The sequence below is a fragment of the Mustela putorius genome, unplaced genomic scaffold, assembly GCF_011764305.1.
Source record: "Mustela putorius furo isolate JIRA1106 unplaced genomic scaffold, ASM1176430v1.1 tig00000430_pilon_pilon_pilon, whole genome shotgun sequence".
Lineage (NCBI taxonomy): Eukaryota > Metazoa > Chordata > Mammalia > Carnivora > Mustelidae > Mustela > Mustela putorius.
In genome coordinates this window covers 3781926-3809874 of record NW_025421377.1, presented here as the reverse complement: position 1 = coordinate 3809874, position 27949 = coordinate 3781926, and the positions used below count along the sequence as shown (strand labels likewise).

Genomic DNA, 27949 nt, shown 5'->3' with positions numbered 1-27949 from the left:
CGTGATTAAACCACATTTTATTGCAAATGAAAAATATACAGAAACATTAAAATTCGTAAGCTTTCTAAAATGAACAGTACATATAAACATTTGAAAAATAGAAAATTTCATGACTCTAGAGTTTATTTAAAATATTTAGAACATCTCATAGATATTTATACAAATTACTTTTCCATAAAGTTTTGTTAGAATGTGAAGATTGCATTTAGTTCAGATTTATGGGCTTTAAGAAAAAATATTTTTTTGGATTCATTTTGGTGTTGAGATAATTGTAATTCATTTCCACTTGGATTATTTAAAACAAGGTAATGTGACACAAGTCAAGAAAAGACAAAGAATGTATGAAAATTGGAAACTAATGATTCTTAACCGTCTAGTAACAAGACTGTAAGAAAATGTCATTTCAAAAAGAACTAAATTCTGTTAAATGCCTCCTACATCAGGCCTGAGGTGGGGTGTTTTCTGTGTATTTCATTTTGTAATCTTAAAACAAAGGTGTTAATTTCATCTGCTGAATCTAAAGAGTTTTATGAAAACTGTATGCAATCTGAACTAAAAACAAAGTTCTTAAGCATTGACCTAAGAATAAAACTATGTCAAAAGTAAGATGAAACTATTATATTCAAAGAATTTGGGAAAACCTTCAATCTGGCTGTGTGAAGACAGCCTTGCCATCCCTAATGACCCATGATATTCACCTAATAAATCTTAAGAAACCTAGTGAAATAAAAATATATGTTATAATATATACATACATGAAACTACCAGGTAAGACTAACATAGTCAGTCTGAATACAGGGATCCAGCATTTTATTCCTTCTTAGACAACATCTTCCTGTTTGGGAAAAATTATTGTTGGTTTTAGATTTACAATGACATTTTGGTTTTTCCATGCATATACCCTCCAGGGATTTTTAGTTTTAAAAATATTTCATTGTTTCTCCAACATGTTTCAACTTGTTAAATATTTCTCAGCCTTTCTCCTGGGCATGTATGTCAACACCAGTTCATTTTCCAATCCAGGATACACACGAGTTCTTGTGTTCCATGAGCCTTTAGCCTGGGTGCAATACACCAAGGGCAAAGCTTTGTAACAGGTGACATTGACTTTCACTAGAGTGGAGAACCAGCACAGCCTCAGGTTGGATGCCCTTAATTTCCTCACTAAGAACATGTCCTGGAGAAACCAGTGGAGTTTTTCAATAGGAAAAAAAATCTTTAAAAGAATTTCTACCATTTTTAACGCTTCCTTTTCAGAAAATACTTCACCTACAAACTTGTGCTCATAGCTTATGTATCTGATATACAGCGAAAGTGAAACAGCAACCAACAGAGTAAACACATACTTGACCTGAGGTATCAACCCATGTATCTCCCATGGATTATTAGTTTTCAAAAATAAGAATGCACTGAGGTGCACTCAACATTGACCTACGCTGAAGAGACATTGACAGTCCTTTCTAACTTTAACGTCACCTCAGGATATCCCTGGGAACATCAATGAGAGCCCAACTGAACTGGGAAATGCTAAAATCAGTGGAATAAAATTCTCAATAGGAGAATTTACTATTATTGCCCAGGACAGACTTGAGCTGGATTACAAACAAACAAATAAAATAACTTCTAATGTTGGACCAGAAAAACTGAATCAACCTGAAGGTTTTTGTTTTCTTTGTGTTAATCTTGTAATCTTTTGGTTAGGATTTTTGCTTTGACAGAAATAAGTTTAGTCTGGAAGTAGGTAATTTTCTCTTGAAATCAGTGAGTGATATTTGTCCATAGACATGAAAGCCCACCAAAAATGTTATTCCTACTGTATACTTGGAGATAGAAAAATCACATAGAAGTGTTAATATCCAAAAGGTATTTTCCTGTACTAGTCCCCAAGGTCTCAATATTTTGTTTTCTGGGAATTTCACTCCCCTTCCTATTCTCCCAAAACACTTCTCAATAAAATGTATGGAAAATATGGTCAGGATGAAATTCAACAGAAAAAGAAAAATCTACCACTTATAGTGGTAGGATATGTATGTTTTTAAAAAGGTTAGTGACTATAATTTCCTTAATAAGGGTGAAAGTGTCAAATTTGAGAGAACAATTATGATGACTCATTCAAGTTTTCAAAAAGATTTTTCTAATGGTTTCCAAAAAGTCTGTGGAAAACTTACTCTTTGCAGATTAGATATTTGAGAAAAATTGAGGTGTACCATATAATCCTAAAGTAATATATCAGTTACTTTTATAAAAGTCTCTCTGTCAACAAGAAAAATGATCTTTGGGATAACAGAAAAAGGGACAAAGTGAATATAAGGAACTCCAAAGCTGAAATCACTTGGAATTCTCCAGAAATTCAATTTTGTCTTACATTGTTCAGTTTTGAGTTAAAAGAAGCCTTGACTCGAATCATTTGCACTTGTTTTTATGAAAAAGAAAAAACACCATGTTTCATTTAGGTATTTCTCTCCCTTCTCCATTCTCCTCCGTTGAATTGGTAATAAATTTTTCTAATATGGCAATAAATTACAATTGATAAGCCCCTCATGGGCTGTGTGTCTTCTGCATTCTAGCCCACCAGGGAGCAAATTTCCAAGGCAGGCCTATTTTTTCTTTAACACTCCACTCTTTAGCATCTAGTTTAGAAAGAAGGAAGTTATAGAAGTTGGGTGGGGGTGGGAGGAAGCATCAGTAATCTCACTTCTCAGGTTTAATAATTTGAAACTATGACTCATCAGAGAATGATGATTGATACTTTGCTAATCGGCACATAGTTGAGTTTATCTATGAATTACTAAGAATAGCAGCCAAAGAAATGAAGAGCCACTTGGCAGAGACAAATATATTGTGACCAGAAGAGATTACTTGGAAACTCATGCAACCCTAACTTCTTTTCTGCTCAGAGAATATTTCAAGTTTGTAGAAATGAAAAACAGTAGAAGTCTTCTCGGGGGAGGATCCAAATCTTGACTTTCAAATTTGATGGCCAAAAAGGAAGGCCTCCTTTTTTTTTTTTTCCATCTCACATCTAGATTATTAGTTAGAACTTTAAAAATGCCAGCTTTCCTAATAGTTCTTAAAAAAAAAAAATCCGGCATTTCCTATCCTCTTCAGGTGTCTTATATTTAAGTTCAGGGTTGCTAGAGACTTTGATCATCAGTCCTGCTAAACAAGGTAATGTCATCATTGAATCCTGGGGTTGAACATTCTGTGTTCTCTAGTAGGACATATTTGTCTTCACTACCATTCAGAGAGAGGACTTCTTTCTGAGTAGTGGATGTCAGGTCACTCCAGGTAATGTCAGTGTGCTTAAAAGCATTTAGAAGGAAGATGCCATTGATAATGGTAAAGAACCCACTCAGCGTCCCAATGATATCTCTAGCTTTCATGCCGTACCATTCTTGGAATAAGATGGCGGAGCAAGTTACTACCATGGACGTGAAGAATACATAATAAATGGGAGTCACAAGAGATGTATTAAAGGTGTCCAGGGCCTTGTTGAGATAGTTAATCTGTGTCGTCACTGAGAGCACAAGTACAGCCAGCAAAACGAAGACCAGGGGATGCTTGTAAACTGGCTTCCATTCCAATAGTTCCTTAATGGCAATTCCCAGGCCCTTGACAGAAGACACTGAAAACGCTCCAATCAATGAACAGATTGAAATGTAGATCAATATATTGGTCTGTCCCTTCTTGGGAGCCACGATCAAAATCAGCACCAATGAGATCACAGTTACGATCACAGCAAAGGAAATAAATCCTGTTTGGAAGAGAAAAGAATTAGACTTCAGAAAATGCTAGTAGCATTCTATCTTTTGCAAAATCATGTTAGCCATGAGTTTAGGAGGGCAGGTGTTTCTGAATGAGAAGTGAGATTAACTTAAAATAACAGAAACAAAACAGCATTTTACTGCATGGCTCTGGGCATTTTACAATGGACCTTCACAAACATATCATTTGAATTGCACAGATAACACTATGAGGTATGGCAGGTATCGTCTGATAGACTTTTTATTTTCAGAGGGAGAAAGTGGCCAAAGTTGGGGTTAGAGTATATGCCTTTTACTCCTCCTATTCCCATCTCCTTTCGCTGTGTAGAGAGCAAATCTGGACCAGTACATTGTGTCACCTTTACCAAAGACTTGTAATACAGTCAAATCTCACTGTATCACCCAACCCACAAGGAAGCTTGAAGGGAGCCTTTTACAGTATTATTCCAAATTCATTTGATGAGGAGAGAAAGTGGAACAGAATCTGAGTGTTTCTTTTGGTTGAATCACAGACCTGGGTCTCTCAATTTCATTTCCATTTCATGCAAAGAAGTGACTTCCTCTTCTTGTGGGGCATGGATAACCATCACGGTTGACCCCAATATACTTAATATGCAGCCTATTTTCCCATGAATGTTCAAGTGCTCATTTAAAAAGTAGGAAGACAAGATTGCACTGTTGGGAGAAGAAAAAAAGTCACTCTCATTCAGTTAACATTGGATTCCGTAGCAGCTCACAAGTCCCACTGTGGTACCCACCCTTCTATCCCAGTTGCCAATCAACTGAGCTGTATACACTACAGGACACTGAAACACCTGATTAGTTTTAAGACTCAGAAATGGTCAATCAAATCTGCTTGCTTTTATATCAAAAGGGTTTTAACAGACATTCTGCACCGTGGCATCTTCCCAAGAGAGGTAAGTCCCACCCAATTAATTTTATTTTCCCATCTTCTCCCGCAAAGCCAAACAAAATGGAAGATCTTTTATATCTTACTGGCAAGATTCATTGAGATTATGTGTGCTCATGGAAGCTTCAAGAAAGATCCATGTCTAAAGAAGAATCACCAGCTCAGGGCTGATATGTAGCAAGGACACACAAGAATAACCACATGGGTTGTCAAAATACTGAAGTATTTCCTTACCAGCTGCTACTTCCCTGATACTTTCACTTACTCAACAGTCCCCACTACTTTGGTTGCCATGGCCTCAGGAAGTTCTGTTGGTACCATCATGGACACCAGACTATGCCATCCTGCTGTTCCACAAAATACGTCTGCTGGGGCTTCTGCACTCCGGCCTCCTTCTCTTGATGCCCTGGCACTCCCACATGGGAGTACCATTATGATCTGTACCAAGATGCACTTGAGACTGTCGTCCAGCACCTGGCACCTTCTTAGAGTCAGTGAGGACAGCAGCCTCAGCCAAAACATTGCTACTACTAAGAGTTATGGTCCCATGCGTAGACAGTGTTCTAGAGTTCTATGTGTACTGACTCATTTACTTCTCTCAACAGTCCTACAAAGAACGTGAAAAGAAGTGGGTTGGCCTAGTCATAGGTTTTCCACCCAAGGTGGATACTGAATGGAGATAAAATACAATAAATAATAGAGTTGCTTAGCTATAAAATTTCCTGCATCCACTGAACACGATCATTTGGGATCATAGTAATGACTGTTCAGAAAAATGAGATCTCCTGTTCTACAAACATGAAAATTATTCCCGTTTCCATTACCAAAAGAAACTAGAAGGTCTCCAAACACAACTCTCTGGCAAACAAGGGAAGACTTGAAGTGAGAGTTGACCTTTAACCCAAACACTATGCTTTTAAAAGTCCTCCACCATGACCAATGACCACCATGGTCATTAACCACTATGACAACACAAAGGACTGAACGGGCTGTGGCAATGTGTTTAGGTGAGAGAGAGAGAAAAAAAAAACAAAAACAACTGCAAGTCTTCTTTGAATAAACACAAACATAACACAGGATTACTTTATGTTAGCAGGAAACCAGGCCCACCCTCATAGGTTTTCTAAATAACACCACAATTTATTCCCACGCTCATGCGCTTTCCTGTGTCTTCTCACATGAGTTGTATAATACTTTAAGATATGTTTAACGATGTATTTCTTGTGGTTTATATTCATCATGGTACTGACATCTCTACAGAAGCCAAGCTCAGGGACACCTGGGTGGCTCAGGTGGTTAAGCATCTGCCTTTGGCTCTGGTCATGATCCTGGGGTCCTGGGACTGAGTCTCGCATCAGGCTCCCTGTTCAACAGGGAGCCTGCTTCTCCTTCTCCCTCTGCCTGCCGCTCCCCCTGCTTGTGCTCTCTCTCTCTCTGACAAATAAATCAATAAAATCTTAAAAAAAAAAAAAAAAGAAATACTGTTTTTCTGAAAATAAATAAATTGAAAAAAAAAAAAAAGAAGCCAAGTTCATTTCTCACATACCTTATGAGAACACTCAGAGCACCCAGCGGGGTGACCAAGGTGGCAGGTGCAAAAGCGTAGGCTGCAAAATTTGCCGCTTCGCCGGCTCCCACTGGAAAGCAAGCCACAGGGGTGATGTGAGAGACGGACTTATTCGCCAGAAGAGAAAAAGCAATAATGCATGCAAAGTGGTAGGTAGACTTCCAGCCCAGAGATACTGACAGATCTAGCTAAAAGGAACAATTTGATGTTTTCCTATGGAGGGTGGGGAAGGATAGGTCTTAAGGGATGCAGACACATTGTAATTACCTGGTGATATGAACTCAATCCATGCAAAACCTGAGGTCAGATGATTACACACTTTAAATGACTTCCAGTAGAGATTTTAGTTATGTCACTAACAAAAACATAGTTGGTCAGTTGGTCATTTTGACAAAATCTAATGAGAGGTAGTTTTGGCCTAAGCAAAGAATTATTCTAGGCGCTCAAGCATGCTTACTGTTAAGCACATTAACAAAAACCCTGTGGCAAATTAGAATGCTCTGCGGAGGTCTACTGAGCTGGCAGAAGATAGCCAGAAATGCCTACCACAGGCCCAAGGAGCTAGGCATCTCTGAATTGTAGATGGCCCAAGAGCACCTTGACAGTATCTTAGAAGCTGGAGGAGATCTGAAGGGCTTTACAATCACAGGGATGGGCTCCTGCCATCTTTCTCTTATCTGAGAAACTCTACACTTCTAGTGAGATGACCTCTAGAGTCAGGGAAACTCCCTCTAAGGACAGGTTCTTGTCTAAGGGCCAAATTATTCTTATGGGTTACAACTGAACAGTTGCCCACAGAATGTAGTATTTCATGAGGGCAAATCACGTCAAGAAAACACTTACATTGTAGAGAGAGCTTCTGGAACAGATAAAAGACACCAGAATACTTTCCTTTTCCCCTCTGGTTGCTATGCTCCCAGCCTTCCCTTCTCTCCCAGCCAAATCTTCAGGAGTACTCAGGTTTAGGGAAATATTGTAACACAGATAGAAGCTTCCAGAACAGAGCAACTGGGAGACTGCTCTTCTAAGAAGAGCCATGGCAGTTTTCTTCAAATATGAAGCTTTCTTGAACACTTGATAATATTTATATTTTTATCTCAATAGACAGCTTTCCAGGAAAACATTAATTTCGTGATTGAAGTGCTGTATGTTTGTCACTAGATAAAAATCTCTAATGTTGTAGACTTCTGCTTTTTTCTCTTCAATACTAGCATGAACTTTGTACCTGATGAGAATAAAACTGTAAATGTAGCCACATAACCTTCTCCTTATATCTTCATCCTATTGTGCAGGCAGAGGGTGGGAGACACAAAAAGGAGAGAGAGAAAAGGAGAAAAAAATCATCCAAAGTATCTATCTGGAATCTTCTCAGTTCAGTCCCTGTCAATTTTTATTCCAATGAAGTAAGGAATCAGAAAACACCTTAACAACTACAAAAGGGCTATCTATACACGTTTAAATTTAAATAATTCTTATTTATCATCTTTGGAGATTCTAATATTAGAGAAAGTTCTAATATTGTAGAAAGTTCTTTCCCAATTCTTTGGCAGAAGAGGATCGCACAAGTCTGATGTGTGTCACGTAGTATGGGAAAATAAATGGAAGTCTGCAGGCTTCTTGCTGCAGAGGGAGGTGGTCGGCAGGTGGTGGGAAATGACAGTTTATGAGGTCCCACATTTGGTAGTTTTAGGTTGGGACTCAAGAATCTTTGGAGGATTTAGGGGAGGAGATAGAAATCTACAGAAGTGCCACGAGAGATAATACTGCCTTCTCTGCATATCACATGAGCATCTATACTGTGCTTTCCATCCAATAGTCTCGGTGTCCTCAGGGCAAGTCTGGGAGAAGGGCAGTGTCGACAAGCTTCAGCTTCTCTCCACTTGTTCAGTGCTAAGCAGCCAGAGGGGACTTAAGTCTACCCACATTTTGGTCCTGACCAGTAAAATAAACCCATTCGTCAGAAAACATGCAGCTAGGACAGTCACAGGTTCCAATTAGAAGCAGGGAAATGTGGGAAGAAGGCATTTTCCTCAGTTGCTCCAGGGAATAAGATATAACCTAAGGAGAAGTTTGTGATTAAAATATAATATTTCAAATGTTAACTTCCCTGCCCTTGCATTCCAGGACAGTATTGAGAACATGGAGGTGGAGGGAGAGAAGAGGAATAATTAATTCTAAAAACCTAGAACTTATTTTACATATAAGACAATATATGATACCCACACGAAAATTTCTAGACTTGAATGCCATCCTTACCAGGAAGATAAAGTAATCAATGTTGAACAATTCCGTGTAATTTATTGATCATGTTACAAGCAAACACTCTTCTGAGCAGTAAAGGACTTACTTGACAGTAATCCGGCCCACCAGAGCCATTCCTTGAGGTAAGAATGTCCACCTTGCCCTAGGAGCATAATAAAAATTAAAATTAAGTTCTTAACTGGAGGAAGAAGGTTTCAAGAGCTGACTACGAGGAGAGGTAATGGGATACAGTTGGAAAAGGTTGGAAAAGGCAAGACTCAAGGGTCAAGCCCAGGCAAACAGCCTTGAGCAATGGAATGCAGAAAAGGCCCCTTGGGAGACCACCTCAAGATACCCACGGGCCCTACCTGACTACTGGGCTACTTAGGACTAAGCACAGTTAACCAAAAAAGGGAGAATTCCATACATTCCCATATCTCCTTATCTTCCCCCTATAAAAGCAGCCCCCACCCACTACCTCGGGTCAGACAGCCTCTCCTCTGTGGTTCTGCCCACCACTCCCTTTCTTGAGGTGTATTCAATCAACTTCTGGCTCCTTTGTTCTGCCTCAGGTGAATTTTTCATCTCCCACACCAGTGGCTTCCACCCTATCGCTGCCCCACATTTGGGACCCCCCAAATGTGGGGGTCCCCACCCATTGAGAGACACACCATTGAGACCCCACCTTAAGGCCAACTCAGGATAGCTAGTCTTCAGCTTATTTACTTGGTCATTTTTTAAAAAAAGATTTTATTTATTTATTTGGCAGACAGAGATCACAAGTAGGCAGAGAGAGAGAGAGAGAGAGAAGCAGGGTCCCCGCTGAGCAGAGAGCCCGATGCGGGGCTTGATCCCAGGACCCCAGGATCATGACCTGAGCTGAAGGCAGAGGCTTTAGCCCACTAAGCCACTCAGGCGCCCCAACTTGGTCATTTTTTTTAAAGATCCTGGACAGCTTTCAATTACATCACTTTTGATTTCTGTAGTTTTTCATTTGCAAGAAAATTTTGTTTAATCATTAGGTTTACTGTATGGATGCCCGCCAGAGGTGTGGACACAGAATATTCTAAATCCTAAATTCTTTGTTTCAGCTACAGTTAAAACTGAAGACAGAAAACCGTAAGCTGTAAATTCTCTCAGTACCTAATGAGGACCTTAAGGGGAAGAAGGTGGTTGACAGAAGAGCTTTTGAGATTTTGGATAGTCAGTCAGAGGGTAACAAACATTAGTCAGCTAGACTCTCCTTACTCTCTACCTTGGCATCAGAAAATTGAGTTTCTAGTCTACTGAAAAGGATAAAAAGCTTTCCTGAGGTATTCTTTTTTTTTTTTTGTCTTGCTCCTTTTATTACACACTCAGTGAACCATCCTTAGTATGAAATTAATGGTTAGATTTATAAATGTAAGACAACATGAGAAAATCTAGGGGGGGAGGAATCCATTTCAGTCTGAGACTAGAAAGATCAGCTCCAGTTAGTAATTTAAGTACTTTTTTCTTACAAACACCAATAACAGAGAAGCTTGATAATTTAACACTTAATTGGCAATTACGGCTCTAGAATGTCCTTAATTTCTTTAAAGAACATTTTAAAGCCAAAGCCCTAATGTGACACACAGAAAAAGCGTAGTACAAATGATCAAATTTCAGATCTGGCTTTTGCTAGATAGAGCCTAAGAATGAAGAAACATTTTTTTCCCTTTCCAGATAATAATTTAAAATATAAATAATTGTATTATTATTATTTCCTGAGGTATTCTAATGGTATTCTTTTCTTTACTGTAATCTGTGACTTAAAGTCACAGGTACGTTTGCTATAGAAAATGGAATTTTCTCACCAATTTTAATACACTTAATCCTATGTATTTGACCTCTCTGATTTTGTTATGATTAAATGAAACAGGGTGTATTAGCTGTGAAGATTATCTTGCCAAGTAGTTGATTTGGGATTTTCTTCTTACAATGCACATGATTAAATTGGAATATTACAAAATAATTTTATAATGTCTTTTAAAATTTAATATACCATAAATACTTCCTCATGTCCTTAATTAGTGGTTGAATATTATTTCAAAATCTGGCATATCATTATTTACTTAACCGGCGTGCAGCTATACACATACACATACTGAGTTTCTACTTTTATTCTCATTATATAAAACCCTTAAATAAATATCCTGGAGTATAAACTATAAATATAAATAAATATAATAAAATTATAAATAAAATATATAAATATAAATATATATAAATATATATAAATATAAAATAAATATAATAAAAATATAAGTAAATATAAATAAAAATAAATAATATGTAACTATAGGTGGCATCCTTGTTCACTTAAGATACATTTCCAGAAGTGGAATTATTAGGTTTTAAGCCACTGACATTTTTAAGCTTTACGAATTGCTCTTAGGAAAGTTTGTACCCATTGATACTGCCTCCAGCAATGTTTGGGAGGGCTATTTATTTTCCTAAGTCCCTTACCAATGTAGGGCCTTTTAAAGAAAATACAAAACCTTGTTAAGATGGTAGGCAACAGGGGCACCTGTGTGGCTCGGCTGATTAAGCATCCAAGCATCTGACTCTTGATTTCTGCTATGGTCATGATCTTGGAGTCATCATGATCAGCTCTGTGCTGGATGTGACACTTATTTCAGATTCTCTCTCTCTCTCCCCCTCTGTTCCTGCCCTTCCCTCCACCACCCACCAAAAAAAAAAAAAAAAAAAAAAAGAGAAAGAAAGAAAGAGAGAAAGATAAGATAGATAGTAGACAACAACCCAGGCACTCCTTGTTATATGATGGTATCTCTTTTGGTACTAATGATATAACATTTACTTATATATGTTTATTGGACACTTGCATTTCTTATTTTGTGAGTTTCTTGTTTACGTATCTGTCTATTTTATCTTAAGCTACTAATCTTCTTCTTATCAACTATGGTCATTCTTTATATATTGTGGATCTTAATATCCTTTGTCTGTCATATATTTTGGAAATACTCCTTCCACCCCTGGCCCCTATGTCATTTGGTTTTTAGTTTTAGTTAAGGTGTCGCTGTGTAGGATTCTTTTTCTTTTCTTTTCCATTCTTTCTTTCTTTTCCTTTCTTTCTTTCTTTCTTTCTTTCTTTCTTTCTTTCTTTCTTTCTTTTCTTTCTTTCTTTCTTTTTCTTTTTTAAAAATCAATCCAGATAGCCTCTTCCTTTATACAGAATAGATTCTTCCCTTTATCTACATTCTTAGAAAGACCTTTTAGGTTTCTTGAGAAAATCATTTCATTTTAAATTCCTGAATGGTATGAGGTAGAACTCTTACATTTTTTCCTAATTTTTGCCAATTGTCTTAACACTTTTGATTGAATAATCTATCCTTTCCCCCAGAGGATTGAAATGCCACTTTTATTTATTTTATTTTATTACTTTTTTAAAGATTTTATTTTTTTGACAGAGAAAGAGAGAGAGACCACAAGCAGGGGGAGAGGCAGAGGGAGAAGCAGGCTTCCCGAGGAGCAGGGCACCCCAATGAGTGGCTCCATCCCAGGACTCCGAGATCATGACCTGAGCAGAAAGCTTAACCAGCTGAGCCCCTAGGTGCCCCTGTGCCCATACTTCTTAAGCTACATTTTAAGAAATCATCTCTTAATTGGGGCGCCTGGGTGGCTCAGTGGGTTAAAGCCTCTGCCTTCGGCTCAGGTCATGATTTCAGGGTCCTGGGATCGAGCCCTACATGGGGTTCTCTGCTCAGTGGGGAAACTGATTCCCCTCCTCTCTGCCTGCCTCTCTGCCTACTTGTGCTCTCTATCTGTCAAATAAATAAATCAATAAATCTTAAAAAAAAAAAAGAAATCATCTCTTAATTAATCTTGGATGTTTTCTGTCTCAATGCACACAAAGCTTTTTAAAAATGAACACTGTAAGGACTTGTTTGCACGGATGCTTAGATGTTCCAATATCTAATATGACCACAGTAGTCTTGATAACCAAAGTCATTTCTCCCCCCATCTTTAGGAACCTGTGCTGAAACAACAATATCCAACAGATGTCAAGTTGCAGTGTGTGAATGAACATTCTGTTTTGTTTCACACCTGAATGCTATGCATCTATTTTGGATTATATATTGTGTTTGTGTATTTATGCTTTGACTCATAGTAACTTCTCATATTATAGAATTAATTTGCCTTGAACACAAATTGTAAATAAAAAGAAATGTCTGAAAGAGAAAAACAAAACAAAACAAAACAAAACACAGAAGTGTAGACATGTTACATATTCTGCTGGCCAACCCCCCCCCCCAAAAAAAAAAAAACAAAAGAAGGAAAAGGGACATAAAGAAACTTTGGGAGGTAATAGATAATGTTTATTGTCTTGGTTATGGTGGTGGTATCACAGGTATATTCATATGTCCAAACTCATCAAATTGTATATACTAAATGTGTGAAGAGTTTGTATCTCCACTACCTATCAATAAAATGACAAAAAAGAGAAAAAATGAATGGAGATTATGGTTAATGAAGGGTAGTTAAGCTGTTACTCAGCATGTAAAGCATCACTATAAATAGCAACTTAATTCTATGGCTATGCATTTATTGATTTAACAAATATTTATTGGGTCCCAAACACTATCCTAGGGAAGGTTCCTACTCTTGTGGGTCTGCTACCAATAAATGAGTAAATAAGCAATAAACCTACAATGACAGATTGTTTCAGGTACCATGAAGGACACCCTTCGTGCCATGATAGACAGTAATGGAGGTGGGGGTGGGGGACACCTCCCCAGAAAGGAAGACCAGCCAAGGTGATGATCCTCAAGCTGAAGTCTGAAGGATGAGTCAGCCAGAAGGCAGGCCAGGGAGAAGAGCATTCCAGGTGAAGGGAAAAGGCATTGAAGGGCCAAAGAACTTGGTCTGTTCCAGGAAGCAGACCAAAGTAGGTGACAGGGAGAGAGGCAGAAGATACAGGTAGAGAGGTAGCAAGGACCATCCTACGCAGGAGGTCAGAGACTGGGGAAGGGTATTGGGTTTTATTCTGAGTGCAAAGAAAAGCCACTGACATGTCTTAAGCAGGGAAGCTACATGTACATCTGAACTTGAACACTGAAATTGCACACAAAAGCTCTGATAGGAGGACTCAACCTCTGGGAACAAGACCTTCAGTTTCACCCTCAAAGGGACACAACCTGGTTCAACCCTGGAAACTGTAGGGGGAGATCTGCTAAGAACAGAGACAGGGGCTAAGACAGAGACAGTAAAATATCACTACTGTAGCACTACGGTCTTAGAACAGGATTATTTCCGCAGCTGCTGCAGAAACTTGAACGGGCTAGTTGCCTCCGATTCTCACCAGCTCTGGTAACGCCCTTCTTGGCCAGTTGCAAGAGGCCCTTCTTTTTCAGTATGAAGCTGGAGCCGATAAAAATACTGGAACTGACCGCCAGCACCAGGCCCATGTACAGACTGTATTTGTTTTCAACTTTTGCAGAACTGCTGAAGGCGTTTATGCTGGCATTCAGGTCCCTGTAGGGGCCAGGAAAAGCCAGAGGCTGCGACACGTTCGTGATCTCACACCAGGCCTGGGAGGAGTTTGGGCACAGCAGAGACAGCACAGAGCCTGAAAGAAAGGACAGAAGGAAATGTCAACAAACACCAAAGGGAGATACATGAATAATTACTGCTTTTCTCCAAGGAAGAGAAACCCAAGTGGATGGTCCTGAGAGTGTGTTTTTTTTTTTTAACTGTGTGGAAGAACTTTCCCAGTGGGAGGGCCACACACCTGTTCATTTACAAATGAGAGCTGTCCCCTAAAGTCTGATTTTCTCTTATAAACTGGAGACTTCAGCAATACTTGCTGGCCCTTTGTTGCAGCAAACAGCACCTGGGAGAGTAGCAAGAGAAAAGAGTAGCTGTTGGCACGCGGGAGGCGCTCACCCTTCATCATGGCCCCCTAGACCACCTCCCCGCTCTACCTGATTAGCATGGCTCCTGGGAAGCAGCGGTGGTGATGCCTGAGTGTGGGGACAGACACAGCAATTCATCTGTCCGCATCTTATAGGCAATTTAGCTAACCCGCTGGGCGGGGTGATGGGGCATTTCCGAAAATTGTTTAAAAGTGGGTTTAGTTTTGTGTACCACTTTCCCTGCAAAGAATGATTTTTCAGGTCTACTCATCTACCTTCTCCTAAATAAAATCTAGTAAAAAAAAAAAAAAAATGAATTAAACACAAGTATGCTTTTCTTAGAAAAGGACTCAAACAAACATGTACATCTACAGAACCAGACCCATTATTTTAAAGGTCTTAGAATTTTCAAGCTAAACATTACAACACAAAATGAACCCACTGTAGACAATATAAGGAACTTTTATATCTGTGCTCCTCTTGAAAAGCTAGCTGCCGGCAAGGGGATACCGTGACAAGATTTTCTGACCCTTTTCTCAACTTTTCTTTTCCTTTTATTTTTTAAAAATTTTACTTTATTGAAATTCATTTAACTAACATAGAAATGTATTATTAGTTTCAGAGGCAGAGTTCAGTGATTCATCAGCTGCATATATCACGTGCCCTCCTTAATGTCCATCACCCAGTTACCCCAGCCCCCACCCACTTCCCCTCCAGTAACCCTCAGTTTATTCCTTAGAGTTAAGAGTCTCTTTATGGTTTGTCTCTCTCTCTGATTTTGTCTGACTTTATTTTTCCCTCCCTTCCCCTAGGATCCTTTGTTTTGTTTCTTAACTGCCACGTGTGAGTCAAATCATATAATTGTCTTTCTCCGTTTGACTTATTTCACTTAGCGTAATACCCTCTAGTTCTATCCATGTTGTTGCAAATGGTGAGATTTCCATTTCTTTTGATGGCTCAGTAAAATTCCATTGTGAATTTCTTTATCCATTTCTTTTATCCATTCATCTGTTGATGGACATTTGGGGTTCTTCTGATAGTTTAGCTATTGTGGACATTGCTGCTCTAAACATTTGGGTTTATATTTATATCCTTTGGATAAATACCCAAGTAAGCTAAGTATGTGTGCAATTGCTGGTCATAGGGTAGCTCTATTTTCAACTTTTTGAGGAACCTCCATACTGTTTTCCAGAGTGGCTGCACCAGCTTGCATTCCCACCAACAGTGTAAGAGGGCTCCCCTTTCTCCACATCCTCACCAACATCTGTTGTTTCCTGACTTGTTAATTTTAGCTATTCTGATGGGTGTGTGGTGGTATCACGTTGTGGTTTTGATTTGTATTTCCCTGTTGCCAAATGATGTGGGGCATTTTTTCATGCGTCTGTTGGCCATTTGTATGTCTCCTTTGGAGAAATTTCTGTTCATGTCTTCTGCCCATTTCTTGATTGGATTATTTGTTTTTGGGGTATTGTGTTTGATAAAGTCTTTATAGACCTTGGGTACTCTGTATATCATCTGATAAGACATTTGCAAATACCTTTTCCCATTCTTATAGGTTATCATTTGGTTTTATCAACTGTTTCCTTTGCTGTGCAAAAGCTTTTTAGCCTGATGAAGTCTCAATAGTTCGTTTCCTTTTATTTTATTTATTGTATTTTTTTAAAGATTTATTTATTTATTTTACAGAGAGAAAGAGAGAACAGGAGGGGCAGAGGAAGAGGGAGAAAGAATCTCAAGCAGACTCTGTGCTAAGTAAGGGTGGAGACCAATGCAGGGCTCAGTCTCACCACCCTGACATCATGACCTGAGCCAAAACCAATTGTTGGCTGCTCAACTGACTGTGCCACCCAAGTGCCCCATTATTTCATTTTAATTCAAGTACAGTTAACATACAATGTTACATTAGTTTCATTTTTTCTTTTTTTTAAATTTCATTTTTTTCTTTAAAGAAGTGTATTTTCCCCTTCTGATTTATTCTAAACAAAAAGGGCAAAGAAAAACGAATCAACTACAATTTTAGAATTCAATGAAAAAATTAGTTTTACATCTCAAAAATCTTAAGAAGTCCTATGAACAACAAAGGACAGTTTGACCAAATGATGTCTTCGGAACAAAACTCTGGTAACTGGATCTATGCTTCCATGCATAACATTATGTGTTTATCTGAATTTCCCACTTACAAAGTTAAGAAACAAGCAAACAACAACAACAACAGCAACAAACACAAAAAAACCCCAAAATAAAACCCAAAAACAAAACAAAAAAACAAAGTTAAGAAACAATGATAAAGTTCAGGTCCCTGAAAAGGTAAAATAATTGCATTGAAACTTTTCGTGATTATTATTTCACCTATTTCCATAAGTTGAAAATGAATCAACTTTGTTTTAAAGAAACAGAATAAATTCTAAGTCAAAACTTCTAAATATTCCAAGGAGAATTATGCGACTTCAGGAATATTCTGTAACATTGAGGAATTTTCAGGCAGGTTGTTTTAAGAATTGCTCGTTTTCTTTTTTAAAGATTTCCCTTTTTAAAAAATTTGTTTAAATAATTTTAAAAGAGTTTATGTATTTGACAGAGAGATCACAAGTAGGCAGAGAGGCAGGCAAAGAGAGAGGGGGAAGCAGGCTCCCCATCAAGCAGAGAACCCAATGTGGGGCTCGATCCCACTGAGCTACCCAGGCGCCCAGAATTGCTCATTTTCAAACAAGCCAACCCGTAGCAATCTTGTTTCAGTCACTGTTCATCTCATTTAAAACTCCAAGAATGGAAAGTGATTTTTGCAGTAAGAATTTCCATTACACTATTTCCTGAGAAAATATCTGACTGGACTTTCCAGTGAATTCCAAGGCTGCATTAGTGTTACTTACTATGTAATTAACATAACCACTCCAAAACTTCATCTCTGAAAACAGAGTAGGCAGGTCTCATTCCAGTGAAACAATATTCCTTCTAAGCTGTTGGCATAGCAAAATGTTTCCAGCATTTTAGGGGGTGTGGGAGCAGAGGGTTATAAGCAAAAGCAAATAATCTTTGTTGCATTTTGTAAGTTCTCATTGTGAGCAGTAGCTTTTAATGCTGTAAATTTTATGGCAGGAAAAATAATAAAACTCCCGTCTAGCTTCTGACCTTAGACCTTAAATTGTTTTATGTTGGGTGCCTGTTGAGGAGAGGGCCTACAGCAGATGTGACTGAAAGAGGGAGTCAGGGAGTGAAGGGTGAGTTGGGGGGGCGGGGGGGGGGAGGACGTGGAGGGGGTTGAGGAGGATGGAGTGCCGAGGCAGGAGACAGGCGAAGTAGAATGTGTGGGTAGGGAGTCTGGAGTATTTCAGAGGAATCTAGAGCTATCTCAGTTGGCTTCTTGAGATTCTAGTAAGCAAAGTAATTATCCAGGGAATTTAAACTTTGTTCAACATAGAGAAAATCAATTACATTCATTATGTTTTATTTTAATAGACACTATAATAGCCCTCCAAAGTGACGGTCCTAATTTATACTCCCGCCAGCAGGGAGCATGTATTATTTCTTTGGTATTATTATTTTTTCTAAACATTGTGTAATTAATATTTAGAAAATATGTATCGGTTATAAAGAAAAATTCAATACACATCAATGTGTCAACCACCTAATTTAAGGAATAAACATTGCCTTTCCGAAGAGACAACTATCCTGACTTACTGTGTAAGATCACTTTTTTGGGGTAAAAAAAAAAAAAAGATTTCCCTTATATGACTGTATATTTAAATAATAAATTGTTTAGTTTTGCTTCTGCATCTTATAAAATGTAAATCATACAGTATGTATTCTTTGGGGACTTGCTTGTTTTTGAGATTTGTTAGTGTTGACGCCTGCCTGTGGCTGTAGGACTTGGTTTTGCCCACTGTCCTACACAATTCCACTGCATGTTTACCTCCCAATTAATTTTTCTGTTTTATAGTTGGTGGACATTTGAGTCATGTACAATGTTTTTATTCTCGCAAATAGTACTGCTAAAGTTCTTAATTATGTTGAAATATATCTAATTCATGATATTTGACAATTTTGACCCCATAAAAATAGCAGTTCTGTATGGTTGAACTTAATATGTATCTTTCATGCACAAGTGTGAAAGTCACTTACACACACACACAAACTAAAGATTTCAAAGCAAATTTAAATTTTCTGTGGATTGTGTGCCTTTCCTCACCTTGTGCTCTGTTTCTGTCTCTAGTCATGGACAAGTTCAATATTTACTCTTGGTTTCAGTTTCCTCATCTCTAAAATAAGGGAATTTTACTCAGTGATTCTGAAGATGCCTTTTCTAATTTTGTGATTTGATCATACACGATCTTTGTTCCCAGAGTCATTTACTTATAATCCCAGTGGCTCATAAACATTGTTGCTACACCAGCTTTAAGCTCCTGGGCACTTGTAATCGAAAGACGTTTCAAAGAAACTGATGCCAAGATATTAAGTGACTGGCCAAAGCCATGTAATTGCCAGAATTACAGCCAAGGAGCAACCCAATTCCCAGGCCAGTATTCTTTTTATTTCAGAAATGTAAAAACGTCAAATACAAGTAAATGCAGCTAAAAGTTGTTATTAATGTTTACACAAAGCTGAAATGCTTTGAATAATTTTTCAAGTACAATTTGCCTATAGATAGAGAATAATACTTTAAATTATTCAGTTAATTATATACAATAGCAAAGCTGTTTCCTAAGGAGTCAATGATAACATAAAACTGAATTTTAGGGTGCCTGGGTGGCTCAGTGGGTTAAGCCGCTGCCTTCGGCTCAGGTCATGATCTCAGGGTCCTGGGATTGAGTCCCGCATCGGGCTCTCTGCTCAGCAGGAAGCCTGCTTCCCTCTCTCTCTCTGCCTGCCTCTCTGTCTACTTGTGATCTCTCTGTCAAATAAATGGATAAAATCTTTTAAAAAAAAAAAAAACTGAATTTTAGGGGCACCTGAGTGGCTCAGTGGGTTGGGGCCTCTGCCTTCTGCTCGGGTCATGATCCCAGGGTTCTGGGGTCAAGCCCTGCATCGGGCTCCCTGCTCAGCAGAAGACCTGCTTTCCCCTCTCTCTTTCTGCCTGCCTCTCTGCCTACTTGTGATCTCTGTATGTCAAATAAATAAATAAATGAATCTTAAAAAAAAAAAAACAACCAAACTGAATTTTAAATCACTACCAGGTATTTCCAGTTTGAGGAAATCATTATCTCACCATCTAAGTTACATGTTAGTTTGGCTTATTATTCAGCAAATAGTTAGTCCCTTACCCCTCCTGATGTGGGCAGAATATTTTTCTTCTGATGTCAGGCTGCAGGTGAGCTGGTGGCCAGTGGGAGAGCAGCAGGGGGAATATGAGGACAGGCTTCAAATGCACCTACTCACTTAGGTTTACTCTCTCCCACCTCTGTATTGGTCAGGAATAGAGTTTTCCTAAGCAGCTGAGGCCTCTTCAGCCTGAGCTACAGAATGGAAACACACACAGGGAGCAGAGCCAAGCTCTTCCCACCTGAAGGAGACAAACCCAGGTGGCCATGGGACCTGAGGCAGAGACACCCAGGTGAACCCAGGCTAGATCAATCAACCATCAGCTGACCCTCAGAGGCAGAGGCAAGAATACATTATTGTTTTCAGCCACTGAGTTTTAGGCTGTGTATTACGTAGCAATAGCTGACCGATACACCTGCCCATTTCTTTTATCATAGAAAAAAATATGAATGAATTTTTTTTATGTCCCCTGCAATGTACTCTCTAAATATCAGCCAGTGTGAATTAGATTCCATCACTCCCCTGCTTAACTTCCCTCTGCTCTCCCCATGAGCGTTCACTGCAATGACAATAAAACCTCAACTCCTCATCCTGAACTCCTTAAGTTTTACATGTTCTGAAGCTTGTTCACCTCTGACATCATATTGTGTGTGTCTCTCTCTCACTCATTCCCTGAAATCAAACTAGTGAGTTGTTTCACTCGCTGACTCCACAAAAGTATCTACTGTCTGGCTGGCATTTTCTAGAAGCTGGGGATACAATGGTAAATAAAGTAGAATTCCTGCCCTCATGTCTATTCTAGTGAGGGGCAAAAATAAATAAATAAACAAGTAAATTAATAACTACATAATATGTTGAGTGCCTTGGAAAGCAGGGAAGTATCAAAAAGGAGTTTTTTTTCTTTAATTAAGTGGACAAACCTCTCTGCTATGGGTAAATGCAAAAGCCCTGTGGCGGGAATGTACTTCAGGCTGGCTGGGGTGGTGGAAGAGAGACAGCCCGAGATGAGGTCCGGATATAGCAGAGGGTAAGATCAGGGGAAATGAGTCTTTAGATTAGTAGGCCCAATCTTGTCATTTCTCCCTCTAAAATTCTACAATGGCTTCCTTTCTCATTTAGGAAAAATCTGAAATCTCCACCACAGTCTACAAGAGCCTCCAGAATCCTGCCTCCAGTTATCTCTCTAACCATATTCCCTACAATTGTTTTGCTTTTTGGTTTTCTTTCTTTTTCCTTCCTCTTTTCTTTCTTTCTTTTCTTCCTTTCCTTCTCTCTCTTTCTTTCTTTTTCTCTTTCATCCTCTTTCATAGGCTAAATTCCTGGTCGGCCTCAAAGCTTTGTTACTTGCTAATTAGCCTTGGTAGTTGCAAGCAGAGCTAACTCCTCTTCATTGAGTCTCACTTCAAAATGTCACTTTCTGTGCTCGCTTCGGCAGCACATATACTAAAATGTCACTTTCTGGGGAGCCTGGGTGGCTCAGTTGGTTAAGCATCTGACTGCTGATTTGGGCTCAGGTCATGATCTCAGGATCGTGAGACTGAGCCCCCCATCTGTTCCGTGCTGAGTGTGGAGTCTGCTTGACATTCTCTCTCTCCCCCTCTCTCTCTGCCCCTCCCACCTCCCAAGCACACTCCCCCCGCCCAAATAAATAAATAAATCTTTAAAATGTCTCTTCCTTAGAAAGGTCTTCTCTGCCCTTGCACTCTAAAGGGTCTTCTCAGAAGTTCCTGGGTGGCTCAGATGGTTAAGAGTCTACCTTCAGCTCAGGTCATGATCCCAGGGTCCTGGGAACAAGCCCCAGGGACTCGATGAGCAGGGAGCCCGGCTTCTCCCTCTCCCTCTGCCACTCCCCTTGCTCATGGTCTCTCTCCCTTGCTTTCTCACTCTCTCTCTCTCTCAAATAAATGAATAAATGAAATCTTTAAAGAAAAAACAAAAGGGGGCACCTGGGTGGCTCAGTGGGTTAAAGCTTCTGCCTTCAGCTCAGGTCATGATCCCAGGGTCCTGAGATCGAGTCCCACATCAGAAACTCTGCTCAGCGGGGAGCCTGCTTCCCTTCCTCTCTCTCTGCCTGCCTCTCTGCCTACTTGTGATCTCTGTCTGTCAAATAAATAAATAAAATCTTAAAAAAAAAAGAATAACAAAGGAACTTCTCAACCTCTTTCCATCATATCACCATATCATCATTATTTAATGCTGATGATGAAACCAACCTCTTCTCACAGCTTTGTTATGACTATACAACAACATCGTACATTCATATATCTATTTCTTCTGTTTGCTCAACAAACTAGCTGTTGAAAACCTATCGTGCAAGGCACTGCATTAGGTATTCATTTATTCAAGACTTTGCAAATTCTTACTGGGCATTTCCTGAGTACCAGGCCCTGTTCTAAGTATGGGTAAGACAGTGACCAACAGGGGGGTTCCTGGGTGGCTCAGTGGGTTAAAGCCTCTGCCTTCGGCTCAGGTCATGATCCCAGGGTCCTGGATCGAGCCCCACACTGGGCTCTCCACTCAGCGGGGAACCTGCTTCCTCCTCTCTCTCTGCCTGCCTCTCTGTCTATTTGTAATCTCCATCAAATAAATAAATAAATTCTTAAAAAAAAAAAAAAAAGACAGTGACCAACAGGACGGGTGAACAGGTCTTTGTTCTCATGGAGCTGACAATTTTTTTTTTAAGATTTTTTAAAAATCCAGGACCCTGAGATCATGACCTGAGCTACCCAGGTGCCCCTGGAGCTGACAATTTAAGTGAGAGAACTATCAAACAGGAACAGGGGAGCAGAATAGGGATTAGAAATAATTTAGAGAAAATTTGGCACAGAATAAGAATGGGAAATCATTGTGAGTAAGTATGGAAATCAAATCATAGTAATAGATTTACAAATAAACTCCATTAAGGCTGGGTAAGAAGATCGTTATTTCAATTAACCAAAGTAAAATTGAGAAGACATTACCAATCTAAAAAAAAAAAAAATTAAGGAGTGCCTGTGTGGCTCAGTCAGTTAGGCAACCAACTCTTGATTTTGACTCAGGCCAGGATCTCAGGGTCCTGGTATCAAGCCCTACGTCAGCTTTCATACTCACAGGGAATATGTTTGAGGATTCTCTCTCTCCCTCTCCCTGTGCCCCTCCCCCTACTCTCTCTCTCTCTCTGTGCACCCTCTCTCTTTCTCTCACTCTCAAACTAATAAAGAAATCTTTAAAAAATTTAAGCAAGATCTAACCACTATCAGCATGTTTAGAAGCCAAGGACTCTAGGACTACTGACCACTAGATTTCCTACATAAACTTCTGCTCTTTTCACACTTTACAACATGTACATCACTAAAGTTACTAAACTGTTAAAGATAAAATAGGTAAGAACTTATCAGACTCCCAATCAATACACCCCAAAACAAATAATCCAATTGAACAACAGGAAGAAGACATGAACAGACCTTTCTTCAAAGAAGACATACAGATCATGAAGCCACACATGAAAAGATGTTCATTATCACTTACCATCAAGAAAACATAAATCAAAACAAGTGGAAGATGATGCACTTGTCAGAATGGCTAAAATTAACAACAGTTGCTGGCAAGGAGGTGGAGAAAGGGGAACCCTCTTGCATTGCTAGTGGGAATGCAAACTGGTGCAGCCATTGTGGAATATGCTATGGAGGTTCCTCAAAATATTAAAAATAGAACTACCTTATAAACCAGAATATAAAAATACCCCTACATTTATAGTAGCATTATTTATAATAGCCTAATTATGGAAGCAACCCAAGTACCCATCAGTGGATGAATGGATAAGGAAGATGTGGCATATATATATACAATGGGCTATTATTCAGCGGTAAGAGAGAATGAAATCTTGCCATTTGCAATGACATGGATGGTTCTAGAAGAGTATAATGCTAAGCAAAGTCAGTCAGTTACAGAAAGACAAATACGATAAGATTTTACTCATATGTAGAATTTAGGAAACAAAACAAACAAGCAAGAGAGGAAAAAAAGAGAAATATTGATAAATCAAGAAACCGACTCTTGGGGCACCTGGGTGGCTCAATAGGTTAAGCATGTGCCTTCAGCTCAGGTCATGATCTCAGGGTCCTGGGATGGAGACTCTTGTGTGGGGCTTCTCGCTTGGCAGGGAGTCTGTTTCTCCCTCTCCTCCCCATCCCTGCTCATGCTCTCTCACTCTCTCAAAAAAATTTTAAAAATCTTAAAAAAAAAAAAAAAAAGACAAGAAAAGAAACAGACTCTTAACTATAGAGAACAAACCATGTTCTCTAACCATCAGTTAGAGATGGTTAACAGAGGGGGGCGTGGCATGGCTGACATAGGGGATGGGGATTAAGCAGCACTGGGTGATATATGGAAGTGTTGAATCACTATATTGTATACCTGAAACTGGTATTACATTGTATGTTAACTAACTGGAATTAAAATAAAAACTTAAAAAATAAAAGCAATTACATATTAAGTATTAGACTAAACTATTTTTTACACATTGTTTTCTTTTTTTTTTAAGATTTTTAATTTATTTATTTGACAGAGAGAGACACAAAGAGAGGGACACAAAGCAGGGGGAGTGGGAGGGAGAGAAGCAGGCTTCCTCCTACGCAGGGAGCCCAAAGCTGGGCTTGATCCCAGGACCCTGGGACCTTGACCTGAGCCAAAGGCAGATGCTTAACTGACTAAGCCACCCAGGCACTCCAGCTTATTGTTTTCTGAATAACCTTTAGTGGAGAATTTTAACTAGCTTTGAGTACTTTTGAATTTCAGCATTTAGGACATCTATAGAAAAATGGAAAAACAATCTGCAAAAATTTGGAGGACATTTTTCTTTAGTACAGTAAGAAAAGCATCTATACATTACACAAAAAATGAAGTTTTTCCTGATAATGAAAGTTGTGTTCACTTGGTGGAATTCTGAGAAATGTTTCAGACATAGGTGTTCTTAAAAGTAAAAATCTCAGAATCATTAAAATGAGTCGTACTGCATCCAAGAAAGCCAGCAAAGGGGTATGGGCACCTACAGAAAAACAAAGGCCCAAATAATTTTGTGCCTAGTTTGATCACTAATTAGGAAACATTATTCGATGTTCAATTATACAATTCTTTGGGCCTTGGTTTCTAATCTGCAAAAAGGAAAAAATGACTACCCAATAAAACACAGAATTTAATGATGTATGAAGATAAACTGATACATTTTTATGAGAACCCGTTTTGAAAATTTAAGATTATATACATGAATACAGGACATACCCTAATCAGTACAAGAGAGATACAGATGATATTTCTTCCTTTCAACATCATGCCAGATAAATCAGTCCCAAAACCCATCTATGTCCTTTTCCGCTCTGCTAGCTGGCTGCTCCCTGGAAAAGTGGTTCACATGGTCAAAGAAAGCTTTGAAAACCACTGGATCCCTGTCCATCTGCAGCTTATTCTCTTTGCTGCCAAATCAGGTCAGAATTCTCAAGCAGATCCACTGGGATATATGGTTTGTCTTCTTTACAGCCTAGTTTTTCTGTCCTTTGTTCTCCTCACAACCCCACATAGTCCTGGGGACAGAGTCTTCGTGCAGTTGGGTATATCTCTTACACTGTATTTTCATGGTGTCATATTTGCAAATTAGGAAGCCTCTATTGGCTCTTGGACTCCAATTGAGATCTGTGGAATATGTAACATAGTATCAAACACCTACATGAAAAACGCCCTCCATGTGTGTTAATTTTTTTTTTTTTTTTTTAGAAAATTTTGAGTTTGGGGTGCCTGGGTGGCTCAGTCAATTAAGCGGCTGTCTTTGGCTCAGGTCATGATCACAGGGTCCTGGGATAGAGCCCCGCAGCAGCCTTCCGGCTCAGTGGGGAATCTGCTCTTCCCTCTCCCTTAGCCCCTCCCCCTGCTCACGCATGCTCGCTCTCTCTCTCAAATAAATAAATAAAATCTTAGAAAAAAGAAACAAGAAAAGTTAGAATTGGAAGTCTTTTTGAAGCATCTATGGTTTTCAGGTAAAAAACGAAGTATGAGGTTAACTTTTCCTTTATGGAAGTCCAACTGGAATGCTCTATGCTTAGATCTCATGAACTTCTTGTCATCTGGATCTCCGCTCAAACAGAACTTTCTCTAAGGGACCTTCCCTCAGTACCCAATCTAAACATCCTCAACTTTCTCAATACATTATCTATAACACTTGCCACTCTTGTAATGTCCTTTTTTATTCATTTGTTTGTTGCATATTATCTGCCTTCTACACAGTAAGCTACATGGGAGGCTTACTAGAGTCTGGGACCAGACTGTCCTGCAAATTCATCTGTGCCAAATTCATGTCAGTGCCTGACACATGGACTCTTGTTATTTGGATGAATGTATGAATGAAAATTGAGCTGTTACTCCATGTCAAGCTCTGAGCCGTGTGCTTCATATGTAATCAGACAACTGTAAACTGTACAAATTATTCCTGGTTTAGGATGAAGACTCAAGGACGTTCAGGTATAGTTGAGAAGACAGATGCCAAAGCCTAATCTCTTCCCACTATTGATAAGGATTCGGATTTCTCTCAAGTCTTCCCCACACAATATTATAATTAATCATAGGAATTAAGCACTGAGCTTGAATACATCTTGTTGGAACTAAATGCACGAGTAAAGCAGGAAAAACATCTAAGTTCAAACAAGCAAGTGTAATTCACAAACCCTCCTTACTTACAGATCTCTTGGGTAAATAAGGGTGGATATACTATTAACAGTCTGACTTACTGGCTTAGGAATTATTTAGACAAAGATCATGCAATCTATCTAGGAAATAATTTCAGATCCAGCTACTCTAGTAACAACTTCCAAAACTTCATCTTTGGAGTAATTTTTGAGTTTTTCAGGCATTTTCTCTTTGTGTTCCTTCTCTCTCTTGCTAGCATAGTTTCGACTCGTTCACTGACACTCCCTCCAACTCCCCCAGGCCTCCCTTTTTAAAATGTAAACTCTGCATCAAGGAATAATTTGGGCCACATCTTCCTTATCCATTCGCCCATTAATGGGCATCTTGGTTCTTCCCACAATTTGGCAACTGTGGCCTTTGCTGCTATAAACATTGGGGTACAGATGGTCCTTCTTTTCACTACATCTGTATGTTTGGGGTAAATACCCCGAAGTGCAATTGCAGGATCATAGAAAATAAATAATAATAATAAGAAGAAGAAGCATTTGGAGGAGACAAGAGGAGAGGAAACCTCAAGTTGTTAGCGAATTTGGAAAAGCATTCTTGCCGCGCCCCTCACTCGTCTCTCTTCTTGTCCTTACCAGGTAATTAGAAATCAGCCTTCGCCTTCACACGTTGAAAACTGTCTTTTCAGCTGAGACACACCCTTCCCGTCAGGGGCACGCTCCCAGTATTCCGTCCTACTTCGATCCTGGCTCACACGGGCCTTCCGCACTGTGTGTGACTTTAGAAAGCCAGGCAGCGATCAAACACCTGGCAAAGGGCAAGCGGCCTGGCCCAGCGATTCTTCAGGATTCGCCTGGGGGCCGAAACCCCAGCCTGGCGGACAGTGACAAACCTACCAGTGACTGCGCCCAGTTCCCCGCCTCCTCTCCCGTTGGGCTCTCGCCTGAAGTAGCCAAGAAGTGACTGCACGGCGAGTCAGACGCGAGGCCAGCAGGGTTGGGAAAGTTTTCATCTCGAAGACAGAGGAGAGACGTGGGCGGCCCGGGAGGGTCCAGCGCCCTCCCCGCGAGGCCCAGCGCGCCTGAGTTCGCGCAGTGTCTGACCCTCGAGGAGCCCACGCAGGGCGCAACACCGACTCCCGCCCCGTCCCGAGGCACGCCCCTCTGCCCACCGGGTGACTTCGAACGCGGACTCCAGGAGCGAGTCTGAGTCAGAGGAAGCGCCTTTCTCAGACGAGACGCAGGAGTCTTCCCCCCCAGCACCCCGATTTTCCCCGTCGCGACGCCCAGCACGCTGCAATCTACATGGGACTGCCTCCTGCACCAGAGGGGGAGCCCCGTCTGTCTATCTCGTCCGGCTCTGGCTTCCCCAGAGCCTGGCATACTGCGCGCACCAGTACATATCTACTCACTGGCCCAGAGCCTGAATGAGTAAACCAAGGACCCGGGACCGCCCACCCGGTCTCATCACCACCCCGGGGCCAGGTCCCTCGGCTGGGGACAGTCACTCACCTTTTTGGCAGGGCTCTTCAGGCGGCAGCCTCACCTGTCCCCCCATGGCCCCCCAGTCGGGGCTTCTCCCAGCAGGCTCTCCCTCCTCCTCCTCCACCCAAGCTACTCCTCCTGCCCCGGGACCCACGAGGCGGCGGAGCTGTAGG

At 40.0% G+C, this 27949-nt stretch overlaps 1 protein-coding gene across 2 annotated transcripts; it reads right to left on the bottom strand.

Moving 5' to 3' along the window:
- NIPAL1 (NIPA like domain containing 1) lies at nucleotides 1-27949 on the bottom strand. Of its 2 annotated transcripts, none has more exons than XM_045079712.1 (6): nucleotides 27804-27949; nucleotides 13824-14090; nucleotides 8589-8645; nucleotides 6221-6311; nucleotides 4279-4439; nucleotides 1-3754 (listed from the first exon to the last, which is right to left on the bottom strand). In XM_045079712.1, the coding sequence occupies exons 1-6, from the start codon at nucleotides 27847-27849 to the stop codon at nucleotides 3135-3137; spliced, it is 1242 nt and encodes a 413-aa protein (XP_044935647.1). In that variant the 5' UTR covers nucleotides 27850-27949; the 3' UTR covers nucleotides 1-3134. The 2 variants fall into 2 exon arrangements, with proteins under 2 accessions (XP_044935647.1, XP_044935648.1); XM_045079713.1 differs by lacking the exon at nucleotides 27804-27949 and adding an exon at nucleotides 14253-14648.

Excerpts from the sequence above, each read along its gene's own strand:
- NIPAL1 (XM_045079712.1), bottom strand. The coding sequence starts at position 27,849 with ATGGGGGGACAGGTGAGGCTGCCGCCTGAAGAGCCCTGCCAAAAAG. Across the intron at positions 6,312-8,588 it reads GTGGGCCGGATTACTGTCAA|TGGGAGCCGGCGAAGCGGCA; the intron begins GTAAGTCCTTTA and ends CTTGCTTTCCAG. Across the intron at positions 3,755-4,278 it reads AATGAAATTGAGAGACCCAG|GATTTATTTCCTTTGCTGTG; the intron begins GTCTGTGATTCA and ends TCTTCCAAACAG.